The sequence below is a fragment of the Passer montanus genome, unplaced genomic scaffold, assembly GCF_014805655.1.
Source record: "Passer montanus isolate IOZ18808 unplaced genomic scaffold, ASM1480565v1 scaffold224, whole genome shotgun sequence".
In the NCBI taxonomy this organism is placed as follows: Eukaryota; Metazoa; Chordata; class Aves; order Passeriformes; family Passeridae; genus Passer; species Passer montanus.
The window spans coordinates 323,851-334,810 of record NW_024366860.1 but is presented as its reverse complement, the minus strand read 5'-3'; the positions used below and the strand labels follow the sequence as shown (position 1 = coordinate 334,810).

Here is a 10,960-nt window from a genome sequence, read left to right as displayed (position 1 = left end):
GTGCCCCCCGGTGCCCCCCAGCCCCCCGGTACCCCGGTACCCCCCAGCCCCCCGGTACCGGGCTCTCTCCGCAGCCGTTGCACAGCCCGGGGGTCCCGTCCAGCTCCAGGCAGCGCCGGCGGTCGCTGAGCACCGGCCCCCGGGGGGAGGGGGGCACCGGGCCGGCCCCGGGGGGGCTGCGGGACACACGGGGGGGTCACGGGCACGGGGGGCACCGGGGACCCCCGAGGGACGGATGGATGGGGGCCAAGAGGGGGATGGGGACACCCTGGGGACATGGGGATGGCAGTGGGACATTGGGGTGTCCTCAGAGAGGATGGGGGTCCCTGAAGGTGTCTGGGGGGTCCCTGGGGGTGTCCTGAAGGGTCCCAGGGGTGGCACTTGGGGACATTGGGAGGATGGTGTGACACTGGGGTGTCCCCACAGAGGATGGGGGGGTCGGGGGGTGTGACCCCAGGGTGGCACTTGGGGACACGGGGATGGCAGTGGGACATTGGGGTGTCCCCAGAGAGGATGGGGGTGTCTGGGGTGCCCCAGGGGTGGCACTTGGGGACACCTTGGGGACATGGGGAGGGCGGTGTGACACTGGGGGGCCCCCAGAGAGGACGGGGGTCCCTGCGGGTCCCTGGGTGTGTCCGGGGCTGTCCCGGGGTGTCTGGGCAGAGGATGGGGGTCCCTGGGGGTGTCTGGGGGTGTCCCAGGGGGTCCCCAGGGTGGCACTTGGGGATATTGGGAGAGCAGTGGGACATTGGGGTGTCCCCACAGGGGATGGGGGTGTCTGGGGGTGAGACCCCAGGGTGGCACTTGGGGACATGGGGATGGCAGTGGGACATTGGGGGGCCCCCAGAGAGGACGGGGGTCCCTGGGTGTGTCCGGGGCTGTCCCGGGGTGTCCCCAGGGGTGTCTGGGGGTGCCCCAGCCCTGTCCCCAGCCCTGTCCCCGGTGGCACCTGGGTGCCCGCCGCAGGTCGCGGATCTCGATGCTCAGGAAGGGCACGAAGCAGCGGCAGCAGAAGGGGCACGAGGTGTTGAGGTTGGAGTCGTCCGAGGTCCAGCCGGCCATGAGCTCCTCGTCGAACACCAGCGCGGCACAGCCCGGGCAGCGCGAGCAGCTGGACAGCAGCACCTGGGCACGGCCACGGCTGCCCCAAGCCCAGTCGTGCCCCCGCTCACCCGGGGGGTCCCCGCTGGCGCGGCGCCGCTGCCGCTGCCGCAGCGGCTGCCGGAACTGCGCCGCGCCCAGCACCACGTTCCGCAGCTTGGCCCAGCGCAGCCGCCCCCCCTGCGTCCCCGCCGGCCACTTGCTCTCCAGCACCGCCTGCCAGGGGGACACGGAGGGGTCAGGGTGGCCGGGGACCCCCGCGCCCAGCCGGGGGTGCCCCCGGGGTCACCTTGTTGTAGTAGCCGTAGGTGACGGTGTTGGGGACGATGCCGGCGCGCTTCATCTCCAGCAGGACGCGCACGGAGAGCACGGGCTCGCCGTACTGCCCGCACAGCTGCATCAGGATGCGGTAGCACACCTGGGGGCAGCGCCGCGTCAGCCTGGCACCGCGGGCACCCCTCAGAGCCCCGCAGGTGGGGCAGAGCCACAGAGCCACAGAGAGGAGCTGAGCCTCAGCCCCGCCGGGGCACCCAGAACAGCGCCCAGGCCTTCCTCAGACACCTCCGGGGTGGCCACTCCAAACCTCACCTTTTCCAAGGGGGATTTTCCCAAATATCCACCCTGAGCCTCCCCCGGCCCAGCCTGAGGCCATTCCCCCTTGTCCTGTGCTGTCCCTGTCCATTCCCCTTGTCCTGTCCCTGTTCCCTGTCCCATTCCCCTTGTCCTGTCCCGTCCTGTCCCAGTCCATTCCTCTTGTCCTGTCCTGTCCCTGTCCCTGTCCATTCCTCTTTGCTGCTCCAGCCTCTCCCCTTTCTCTGCCAGCCCCGTCATGTCCCTGCTGCCCTGAGAAGTGGACACAGCACCGGACACCGGACACCGGGCACCGGGCACTGGACACAGCACTGCCCGTTCCCCTCGGCCTCCAGGGGGGCTGTGAGGGCGGCTGCTGACCCCACAGCCCCCCCAGCAGCAGATCCCCTTTCCCAGGAGGACGAGGAGCCGGAGCTGACCCACCTCGTCGGGCAGCACCACCTTGTGCTGCTCCATCTTGCGCAGGACGTCGTAGGCGAGCTGCAGCGCGCGCAGCTTGGCGGGCGCGGCGCGCACGTGCGTGGGCAGGTACAGGAACCAGAGCCCGTAGCAGTGCCCCAGCAGGCACCGTGCCCACAGCTCGGGCACCGCCGATGACTTCTGGGCCACCCGCTGGGCCACCTTCATCTCCTGGGGACAGCGGGGGCGAGGCAGAGTCAGGGCAGGGCAGCTGAGCCCCTCAGCGCCGTGCCCGGTGTCACGGCTCGCGGGCGCTGTGCCAGCTGGGCACCTCCCGGTGTCACAGCTCACGGGGACGCCCAGCCAGGCGCTGTCCCAGCTGGGCACCCCTGCAGGTGGCACAGCACGCGTGCCCAGGTGCCATCCCTCACCTGCTTGGTGCGGCGCGGCGCGGGGCTGCTCGGGGCGCTGCTCCGGGCCTGGCACAGCTGGGCCACCAGAGGGTCCCGGGGGGGCTCCAGCAGCTCCGGGCGCAGCGTGGGGAACCCGTCATACCTGGGGGGGCACAGGTGAGGGGGGTTTGGGGAGGGGGAGGCGCGGGGGGGGGCCGGGGGTCTCACCTGTAGCGTGCGGGGGGCTCGGCCCCGGCCGGCCCCGCCGGCTGCTCCGGGGGGGTGATGAACACCGTGTGCTCCCCGCCCCGGGGGTCGTCCAGCTCCATCAGGGGCGTGTCCTCGGGCTTCTCCAGATCCACCTGCACCTGGGGAGGGGCAGCGGGGTCACACAGGGACACAGGGACACACCGTGTGGGCAAAGTGAGGAACTGGAGGCAGGGAGCGAGGGACACACAAGGGACACAACGAGGGGACACAGGGACACACCTTGTGGACACGGGTGAGGAACTGGAGGCAGGGAGTAAGGGACACACAAGGAGCATGCAGAGGGGACACAGGGACACACCTTGTCGACGCAGGTGTCGAAGAACTCGAGGCAGGGCTCGCGGTCGCTGGCGAAGGAGCAGTCCTCGATGAACTGCGTGAAGAGCTGTGTGCGCAGCAGCTGCCCGTAGAAGCGCTGGTACGCCCGCTCCCGCGAGCGCAGGAACCCTGGCACGGGGGCACAGGGGACACGGGCAGGGGTCACTGGGGTGGGCTGGGGTGGGATCAGTGGGATGGGATGGGATGGGATGGGATGGGATGGTATGCACAGGACAGGATGACATGCATAAGATGCACAGGATGGCATGCATGGGATGGACTGGGATGAAATCAGATGGAACTGCACAGACAGGATGGCACAGCTCTCCAGGGACAGCTCCCGTGCCCCCTCACCCTGCAGCGCGAAGAGGCTGCCGGCGTCGCGGCCGGCCGGGGCGGGCGCGGGCGCGATGGGCCGCAGGAAGGAGCGGTACCCGCGCAGGGCGCACGCCATGAAGCGCAGGAAGGCCGCCCGCGCCTCCAGCTCCAGCTGCGCCCGCCGGGCCCCCGCGGCCTCCGCGTCGCTCAGCACCAGCTCCGGGGGCTCCTCCTCGCCCGGCGCGCTCAGCACTGCGGGGACACGGAGGGGACAGCGGGACATCAGCACACGGATGGGGCAGCCAGCACCAGGGACAGGAGAGTGTCAGCACCGGGGACACGGATGGGACAGTGTTGGCATTGGGGACACGGATGGGACATCAGCACACGGATGGGACAGCCAGCACCGGGGACACGGACGGGACAACATCAGCACACGGATGGGACAGCACTGGGGACATGGATGGGACAGCATCGGCACCGGGGACACGGATGGGACAATGGGAAAACATCAGCACACGGATGGGGCAGCCAGCACCGGGGACAGGAGAGTGTCAGCACCGGGGACACAGATGGGACAGTGTTGGCACTGGGGATGACATCAGCACATGGATGGGACAGCCAGCACCGGGGACACGGACGGGACAACATCAGCACACGGATGGGACAGCACTGGGGACATGGATGGGACAGCATCGGCACCGGGGACACGGATGGGACAATGGGAAAACATCAGCACACGGATGGGGCAGCCAGCACCGGGGACAGGAGAGTGTCAGCACCGGGGACACAGATGGGACAGTGTTGGCACTGGGGACACCCAGCCAGACGATGGCACCAGGGATGCCTGGCCAGATGGGACCGGGGACACCCCGCTGGCTGGGACAGCGTTGGCACCAGGGACACGGATGGGACATCAGCACAGGGAGGGGACAGCGTTGGCACATGGGTGGGACAGTGTCAGCACCGGGGACACGGACAGGACAGCACTGGCACCAGGGACACCCGGTCAGCTGGGACAGTGCTGGCACCAGGGATGCCCCAGATGAGTCCCACGGCTGCAGAGCCCCAGGGGTGGGGCCGCTTGGGAAGCGACACCCAGGGAATGAGGGGGTGAAGCCACAGCTCTGATCCTGCTTGGGGAACGCCCCCAGGCAGGGGGGATTTCAGGGTGGTCTTTGACCCCAGCGGGTCACTCCCAGTTTGGGCTATTCCGTGATGACAGCACAGGTGGGGGATGTGGTGACCCCCAGGACACCCTGGAGCCCCCAGCCCAGCCCCAGGACCCCCACTCACGCTCATCCAGCTGCTGGGACAGGCTGTGCAGCGAGGCCAGCAGCACCTTGCAGGGCCGGCGGGGCAGCGCGCGGGGCGACAGCAGCTTCCTCTCCTCGCTCCTGGGGGCACAGGCACCAGGGCAGGGCGGGACCCCCGGGACCCCCGGGACAGCCCACCCGCCCCCAGCCCAGGGGACACTCACTGGAAAATGGTGTTGGTGTCCAGGTCGACGAAGATGACGTCGCGGGGGGGCTCGTAGAGGTCGAAGTAGCTGGAGTGGATGCCTACAATGAAGGGCACGGGGGCACACAGCACGTCAGCCAGCGCCAGCGGGCACAGCGGGATGTAGGGGCACTGCCAGCGCAGGGGGAAGATCATCTGGGGACAGGACGAGGGTGGTCAGCGCCGCAGGGCCCCCGCCAGGCGGGACGGGGGGCCCAGCGCCGCGGGGTGGGGTCTCCAGAGCTGCGGGACCGGGACCACCAACGGCACGGGGCCGGGATCGGGGTCCCCAGCACGGAACGGGGACCCCCAGCAGCACAGAACGGGGACCCCCAGCACCGTGGCAGGGGGATCTCCACAGCAGGTCTCCAGCACCGCAGGACAGGGGTCCCCAGTGCTGAGGGGTGACAGTCCCCACTGCTGAAGGGTGACAGTCCCAGCACTGAGAGGGGACAGTCCCCAGTGCCACAGGTCCCCAGTGCCACAGGTCCCTAGCACCACGGGATCAGCGCTCCCAGCACCACAGGACAGGGATCCCCAGTGCTGAGGGGTGACAGTCCCCAGTGCCACAGGTCCCCAGTGCCACAGGTCCCTAGCACCACGGGATCAGCGCTCCCAGCACCACAGGACAAGGATCCCCAGTGCTGAAGGGTGACAGTCCCCAGTGCTGAGAGGGGACAGTCCCCAGTGCTGAGGGGTGACAGTCCCCAGTGCTGAAGGGTGACAGTCCCCAGCACTGAGGGGTGACAGTCCCCAGTGCCACCGGTCCCCAGCGCTGTGGGACCAGGATCCCCAGCACGGTGGGTCCCCAGCCCCACGGTGGCACGTCCCCTCAGTGTCCCCTGCGGTCACTCACCGCCACCAGGGCTTCGCCCACGCTGGTCAGGACGTCGGGGCGCAGGGAGTGGATGAGCAGCTTCTGCTCGGTGAGGACGGCCACCAGCAGTGCCACCGCGTTGTCGGGGCCCAGGTTCTGCAGCAGCGTCAGGAAACTGGCCCCGCTGCGGGCGGGGACACCCCCGGGTCACCCACAGCCCCCTCCCCACCCGTCCCCACCCCACAGCAGCCTCCCCCAGCCCTACCTGAGGGGCAGCGGGGAGGACACGGGCCGGCACAGCAGCAGGCTGTCGTAGGGGGACATCTGCGGGGACACGGAGACGTGCTGGGGGACACGGGGACGCGCCGGGGGCCCCAGTGCTGAAGGGTGACAGTCCCCAGCACTGAGGGGTGACAGTCCCCAGTGCCACCGGTCCCCAGCGCTGTGGGACCAGGATCCCCAGCACGGTGGGTCCCCAGCCCCACGGTGGCACGTCCCCTCAGTGTCCCCTGCGGTCACTCACCGCCACCAGGGCTTCGCCCACGCTGGTCAGGACGTCGGGGCGCAGGGAGTGGATGAGCAGCTTCTGCTCGGTGAGGACGGCCACCAGCAGTGCCACCGCGTTGTCGGGGCCCAGGTTCTGCAGCAGCGTCAGGAAACTGGCCCCGCTGCGGGCGGGGACACCCCCGGGTCACCCACAGCCCCCTCCCCACCCGTCCCCACCCCACAGCAGCCTCCCCCAGCCCTACCTGAGGGGCAGCGGGGAGGACACGGGCCGGCACAGCAGCAGGCTGTCGTAGGGGGACATCTGCGGGGACACGGAGACGTGCTGGGGGACACGGGGACGCGCCGGGGGTCGCTGTGAGCCCCCCACGAGGTGACTCACCTGGACCAGGATCCGCGGGCGCTGCGGGGACGGGAAGGGCACGTTGTGCATGAAGTGGGAGATGTGCCTGCGGGCGGAGCGGCCCCGTCAGAGGGGGTGACCGGGGGGCCCCCGCCCCCCCCGGAGCCCCCCCTTGTCCGCGCTCACGTCTCCAGGGGCAGCACGTGGGGGCCCGAGATGGAGTAGCGGTAGATGAACATGAGGAACTTGCGGAAGACGTCGAAGAAGGGCCAGTGGGACAGCACGCAGATGCTCTTGCGGGTGTGCAGGGAGCGCCCGGGCACCGGCCGCCGGTCCACCACGCTGAGCAGCCCCAGGCGCAGCGCCTGCGCCTCCGACAGCCGCTCCCGCGGGAACGCCTCGTGGAACTGGATGGCAGCGCCGTACACCTGCGGGGCACGGCCGTCAGGGCACCCGGGCACGGGGATGCTGGTCCCACGAGGGATGGGAACCGTGGGCACGGGGATCCCGGTCACGTGGGGGTTGGGAACCCTTGGCACAGGGATCCCTGTCTCATAAGGGATGGGAACCCCTGGCATGGGGATCCTTGTCCCATAGAGCTGGGAACCCTTGGCACAGGGATCCTGGTCCTACAGAGCTGGGAACCCCTTGGCACAGGGGATCCTGGCCCCACAAGGGATGGGAACCCCTTGGCACTGGGATCCTGGCCCCACAAGGGATGGGAACTCCTTGGCACAGGGGATCCCGGTCCCACAAGGGATGGGAACCCCTTGGCACTGGGATCCTGGTCCTACAGAGCTGGGAACCCCTTGGCACTGGGATCCTGGCCCCACAAGGGATGGGAACCCCTTGGCACTGGGATCCCGGTCCCACAAGGCTGTGGGTGCTGACACCACCCCCCCCATGGCACTGGGGACCCCCATCCCACACCCCAAGCCCCCCGCCCTGCCGTGCCTTGTCCCCCGAGGCGCCGGTGAGGACGAAGGTGGAGAAGACGGGCAGGGGGTACTTGGTGCCCACAGGCCAGCTCTCGATGGTGGCCCCCATGGGCAGGCAGAACACGGGCACCGACTCAGGCAGAGGGAAGGACTCACTGTCCTGCTCGGGGTAGCGGCTCAGCAGCCCTGCACGGACACACGGACACACGGACACCAGACACCAGGATCAGCCCCCAGGTCATCTCACCCACCCCAGTGAGGAGGGGGCAGCCAGCTGAGTGCCCACAGCTCCACAAAACCAGCCCCCAAAACTTCCCCCCAGCAGGAAACACAATCACCCCCAACCCCAGTAAGGGACCCCAGTGTCACCCCAGTAAGGGATGCCACACTTCCCAGTAAGGGACCCCGCTGTCCCCCCTCCCCAGTAAGTGACTCCAGTCCCCAAAGCCTGGCAAGGCCCCCCCCAGGGGTGCTGGGGCAGCTGAAGGGCCCCACCTTGTGCTCCCCAAACCCCCCTGAGGGGACCCAGGGCCTCCTGCACCTCCCCAAATCAGCCCCGTGCTGGCTGCAAAAGGTTAATTAACACAGAAAGTATTTTTAAAAATAATAACAACAATAAACAACTCTGGCTCCCCCTGGGAGGACCCAGAAGCCCCAGCCCCAGGTCCCCACCTGCCTCGTAGACCAGCGTGTTGTCCTTGGCCACGGCGATCTTGTAGCACAGGAACAACGCGGGGCCCCACTGCAAGGAGGGATCAGGATTTTGGGGCTCAGCAGCGGCCGGGCAGCAGCGGCAGGACCAAAGGGACCCCCCAAACGCACCATGCTGGTGTTGAGGTTCTTGTCCACGCGGCAGAAGGTGAGCGGGGTGCTCTCGCCCTTGCTGGGCATCACCAGGCAGATGTCGGTGACGCCCAGCGTGTGGTGGCCGGGGGGCTCGGCCGCGCGCCGGAACGTCAGGAACGTGCGCTGGTGGCCCGGGGACCCCGAGGCCAGGTTGGCCGAGCGGCTGTAGGGGGTCGTGTCCAGGATCTGGTAGCCCGGCTTGGGGCGGTCCTTGCCCTCGTAGTGCACCCTGAGGGGGGCGAGGGGTGAGGGGAGCCCCAAGAGCGGCACCTCTGGGTGCTTCCCCCCAGCTCCCCTCAGGGGGGTTTGGGGAGCACAAGGTGGGGCCCTTCAGCTGCCCCAGCACCCCTGGGGGGGCCGTGCCAGGCTTTGGGGACTGGAGTCACTTACTGGGGAGGGGGGACAGCGGGGTCCCTTACTGGGAAGTGTGGCATCCCTTACTGGGGTGACAGTGGGGTCCCTTACTGGGGTGACAGTGGGGTCTATTACTGGGGTGACAGTGGGGTCTGTTCCTGGGCTGACAGTGGGGTCCCTTACTGCGGTGACAGTGGGGTCCCTTACTGGGATTGGGGGTGATTGTGTTTCCTGCTGGGGGGAAGTTTTCCCACCTTCCCAAACTCTTCCCTCTGCCTGCTGTGACCCAGGGCAGGGCTGGGTGTCCCCCCACTCACCCCAGCTCGATCAGGGGGGGCTTGTCCCGCCCCCGTTTGTAGCACAGGAACATCTGGGGGTTGTTGAGCAGCCCCGCGTTGAGGTCCACGGGGTGGCCCGACGTGCTGGTCTCGATGCAGGTGAAGCCCTGGGGCACCTCCTCGCCCTGCGAGCGGATGATCACGGCCACGTCCGTGATGGGCTCCCCGGGCCGCGCCGGCCGCGGCTGCTGCTCCTCCTCCAGCGCCCGCGAGCCCTCCGCCAGCCCGGCCACCACGAAATAATCCACGAGCTGCGGGGGCTTCTCGTCCGACATGGCTGTCACAGCATCTGCGGCGACACGGGCCGTGCCACCTCCCCGCCGCTGCCCCGGCGGGAAGGGAGAGGCTTTCCGGTCACCGCGGGACACCGGGACCCCCGCAGCCGCGGCAGGGACCCCTTCCCAGCACGGGCAGCGCCCGGGGGAACGACCCGCTCCCTCCCCGTCCCCAAAACCCCCCGGTGCCCGCAGTGTCGCCAGCCCCGCTCGGTGCCCGCGGCACCCCCGGCCGGCCCGCGGGGAGCCCCGGCAGCGGCGGAGCGGAGAATGGGGGCAGCGGGAAAGGGGAAGGAAGCGGCGCCGGGGCCCGGGCACGCCTCAGCCCGGCCCCGCCACACCCGGGGGGCCACACAGCCGCAGGGCCCCCGGGGGGGCGGCCTGACCGCGGCAGGGTGACCCCGGCAGGGCAGCCCCGGTGCGGAGGTCACGGTGCCGCCACCGAGGGGTCACAGGCCCCGGGACAGTGACATCCCCCGGGACAGTGACACCCCCGGGGACAGCGACAGCCCCTGGCCGGGGTCACCCCCCGCGGAGGGCCCCCCACCCCCGTGTCCCCCCGGTGACCCCCCCGGGGATGCTCTGTCTGTCCCCGGTGACGCCTCCGCAGCGCTCCCCGTCCCCGCGGCCGCCCCGGCGCAAACATGATGATTAGCCGGAAAAATGATAAAGAAAAGGCAGAAGCGACCCCCCCCAGCCCCCCCCGGGGGTCTCTACCTACGGGGTTATGTACAGCCACCCCGGGGGGGCTGGGGGCGCCTGGGCTGCTCCCCCCTCCCCAAATTTCCCGGGGTTTTCCCAGGAGAACGGTGCCCGGTTGGGTCTGGGGGTGGGAATTAGGGGAGGGAACCCCCCAGGTTTGTTTTGGGGGGGGACAGATTGTCTCCCCCTCCCCAGTTTCCCCACGCCGAGGTGGTCCCGGGGTTTTCTGGGAGAACAGAGCCCGGTGGGAGCTGGGGGGGGCTGGGGGTGCTGGGGACCCCTCCCCAGCCTCACTGGAGTTCAGAGGGAGCCCTTGAGAGCCCCCTCCCCAATTCTGCCAGGGTTTTCCTGGGACACAGCGACAGTTCCCGAGCGGGAATTGGGGGGGGGGGGGGGGTCGCAGCCCCCGGCAGCGCCGGTCTGGAGGGTCCCTGGGCAGCCCCCTGCCCATTGTGTGGGGTCTGCAGGCAGGGACTGGGGGGGCTCCAGCCGGCTTTGGGGCGCCCGTGCCCGCCTGGCCCGGGGCTGGCCCGGTGCATTCCCGGGGCTGTCCCGCCGCCCGCCCGTCCCGGTGCTCTGCTGGTGTTGTCCCGGTGCTTTCCCGGTGCATTCCCGGTGCATTCCCGGGGCTCTCCCGGGGCTCTCTGGGTGCTCTCCCGGTGCTGTCCCAGGGCTCTCCCGGTGCTTTCCTGCTTTCCCGGTGCTCTCCCGGTGCTCTCCCGGTGCATTCCCGGTGCCCGCCTGTCCCGGTGCTGTCCCAGTGCCCTCCCGGTGCTCTCCGGGTGCTCTCCCGGTGCTTTCCTGCTCTCCCGGCGCCCTCCCGGCGCTCTCCCGGTGCTGTCCCGCTGCTCTCCCGGTGCTCTCCGGGTGCCCTCCCGGTGCTCCCCCGGTGCTGCCCCGGGTGTCAGCGGGAGCGCAGCGGGCGGCGGGGCCGGGCGTCGGGAGCGGCGGGCGCGG

At 69.8% G+C, this 10,960-nt stretch overlaps 1 protein-coding gene across 1 annotated transcript in view; it reads right to left on the bottom strand.

Annotated features, from left to right (window-relative positions):
* DENND4B (DENN domain containing 4B) overlaps positions 1 to 9,551 on the bottom strand; it is a 13,170-nt gene extending 3,619 nt beyond the window's left edge. Inside the window, exons 1-18 of the mRNA XM_039710193.1 lie at positions 9,006 to 9,551; positions 8,311 to 8,563; positions 8,161 to 8,230; positions 7,505 to 7,674; positions 6,737 to 6,978; positions 6,590 to 6,656; positions 6,453 to 6,511; positions 6,227 to 6,371; positions 4,867 to 5,042; positions 4,683 to 4,783; positions 3,423 to 3,638; positions 3,052 to 3,197; positions 2,712 to 2,851; positions 2,523 to 2,646; positions 2,116 to 2,322; positions 1,391 to 1,519; positions 950 to 1,317; positions 41 to 176 (exon numbers count right to left, since the gene is read on the bottom strand). Of these exons, the coding sequence (XP_039566127.1) occupies positions 41 to 176; positions 950 to 1,317; positions 1,391 to 1,519; positions 2,116 to 2,322; positions 2,523 to 2,646; positions 2,712 to 2,851; positions 3,052 to 3,197; positions 3,423 to 3,638; positions 4,683 to 4,783; positions 4,867 to 5,042; positions 6,227 to 6,371; positions 6,453 to 6,511; positions 6,590 to 6,656; positions 6,737 to 6,978; positions 7,505 to 7,674; positions 8,161 to 8,230; positions 8,311 to 8,563; positions 9,006 to 9,301 (3,045 nt within the window). The 5' untranslated portion in view covers positions 9,302 to 9,551. The remainder of the gene's footprint in view (positions 1 to 40; positions 177 to 949; positions 1,318 to 1,390; positions 1,520 to 2,115; positions 2,323 to 2,522; positions 2,647 to 2,711; positions 2,852 to 3,051; positions 3,198 to 3,422; positions 3,639 to 4,682; positions 4,784 to 4,866; positions 5,043 to 6,226; positions 6,372 to 6,452; positions 6,512 to 6,589; positions 6,657 to 6,736; positions 6,979 to 7,504; positions 7,675 to 8,160; positions 8,231 to 8,310; positions 8,564 to 9,005) is intronic.
* Positions 9,552 to 10,960: the final 1,409 nt, after the last annotated feature.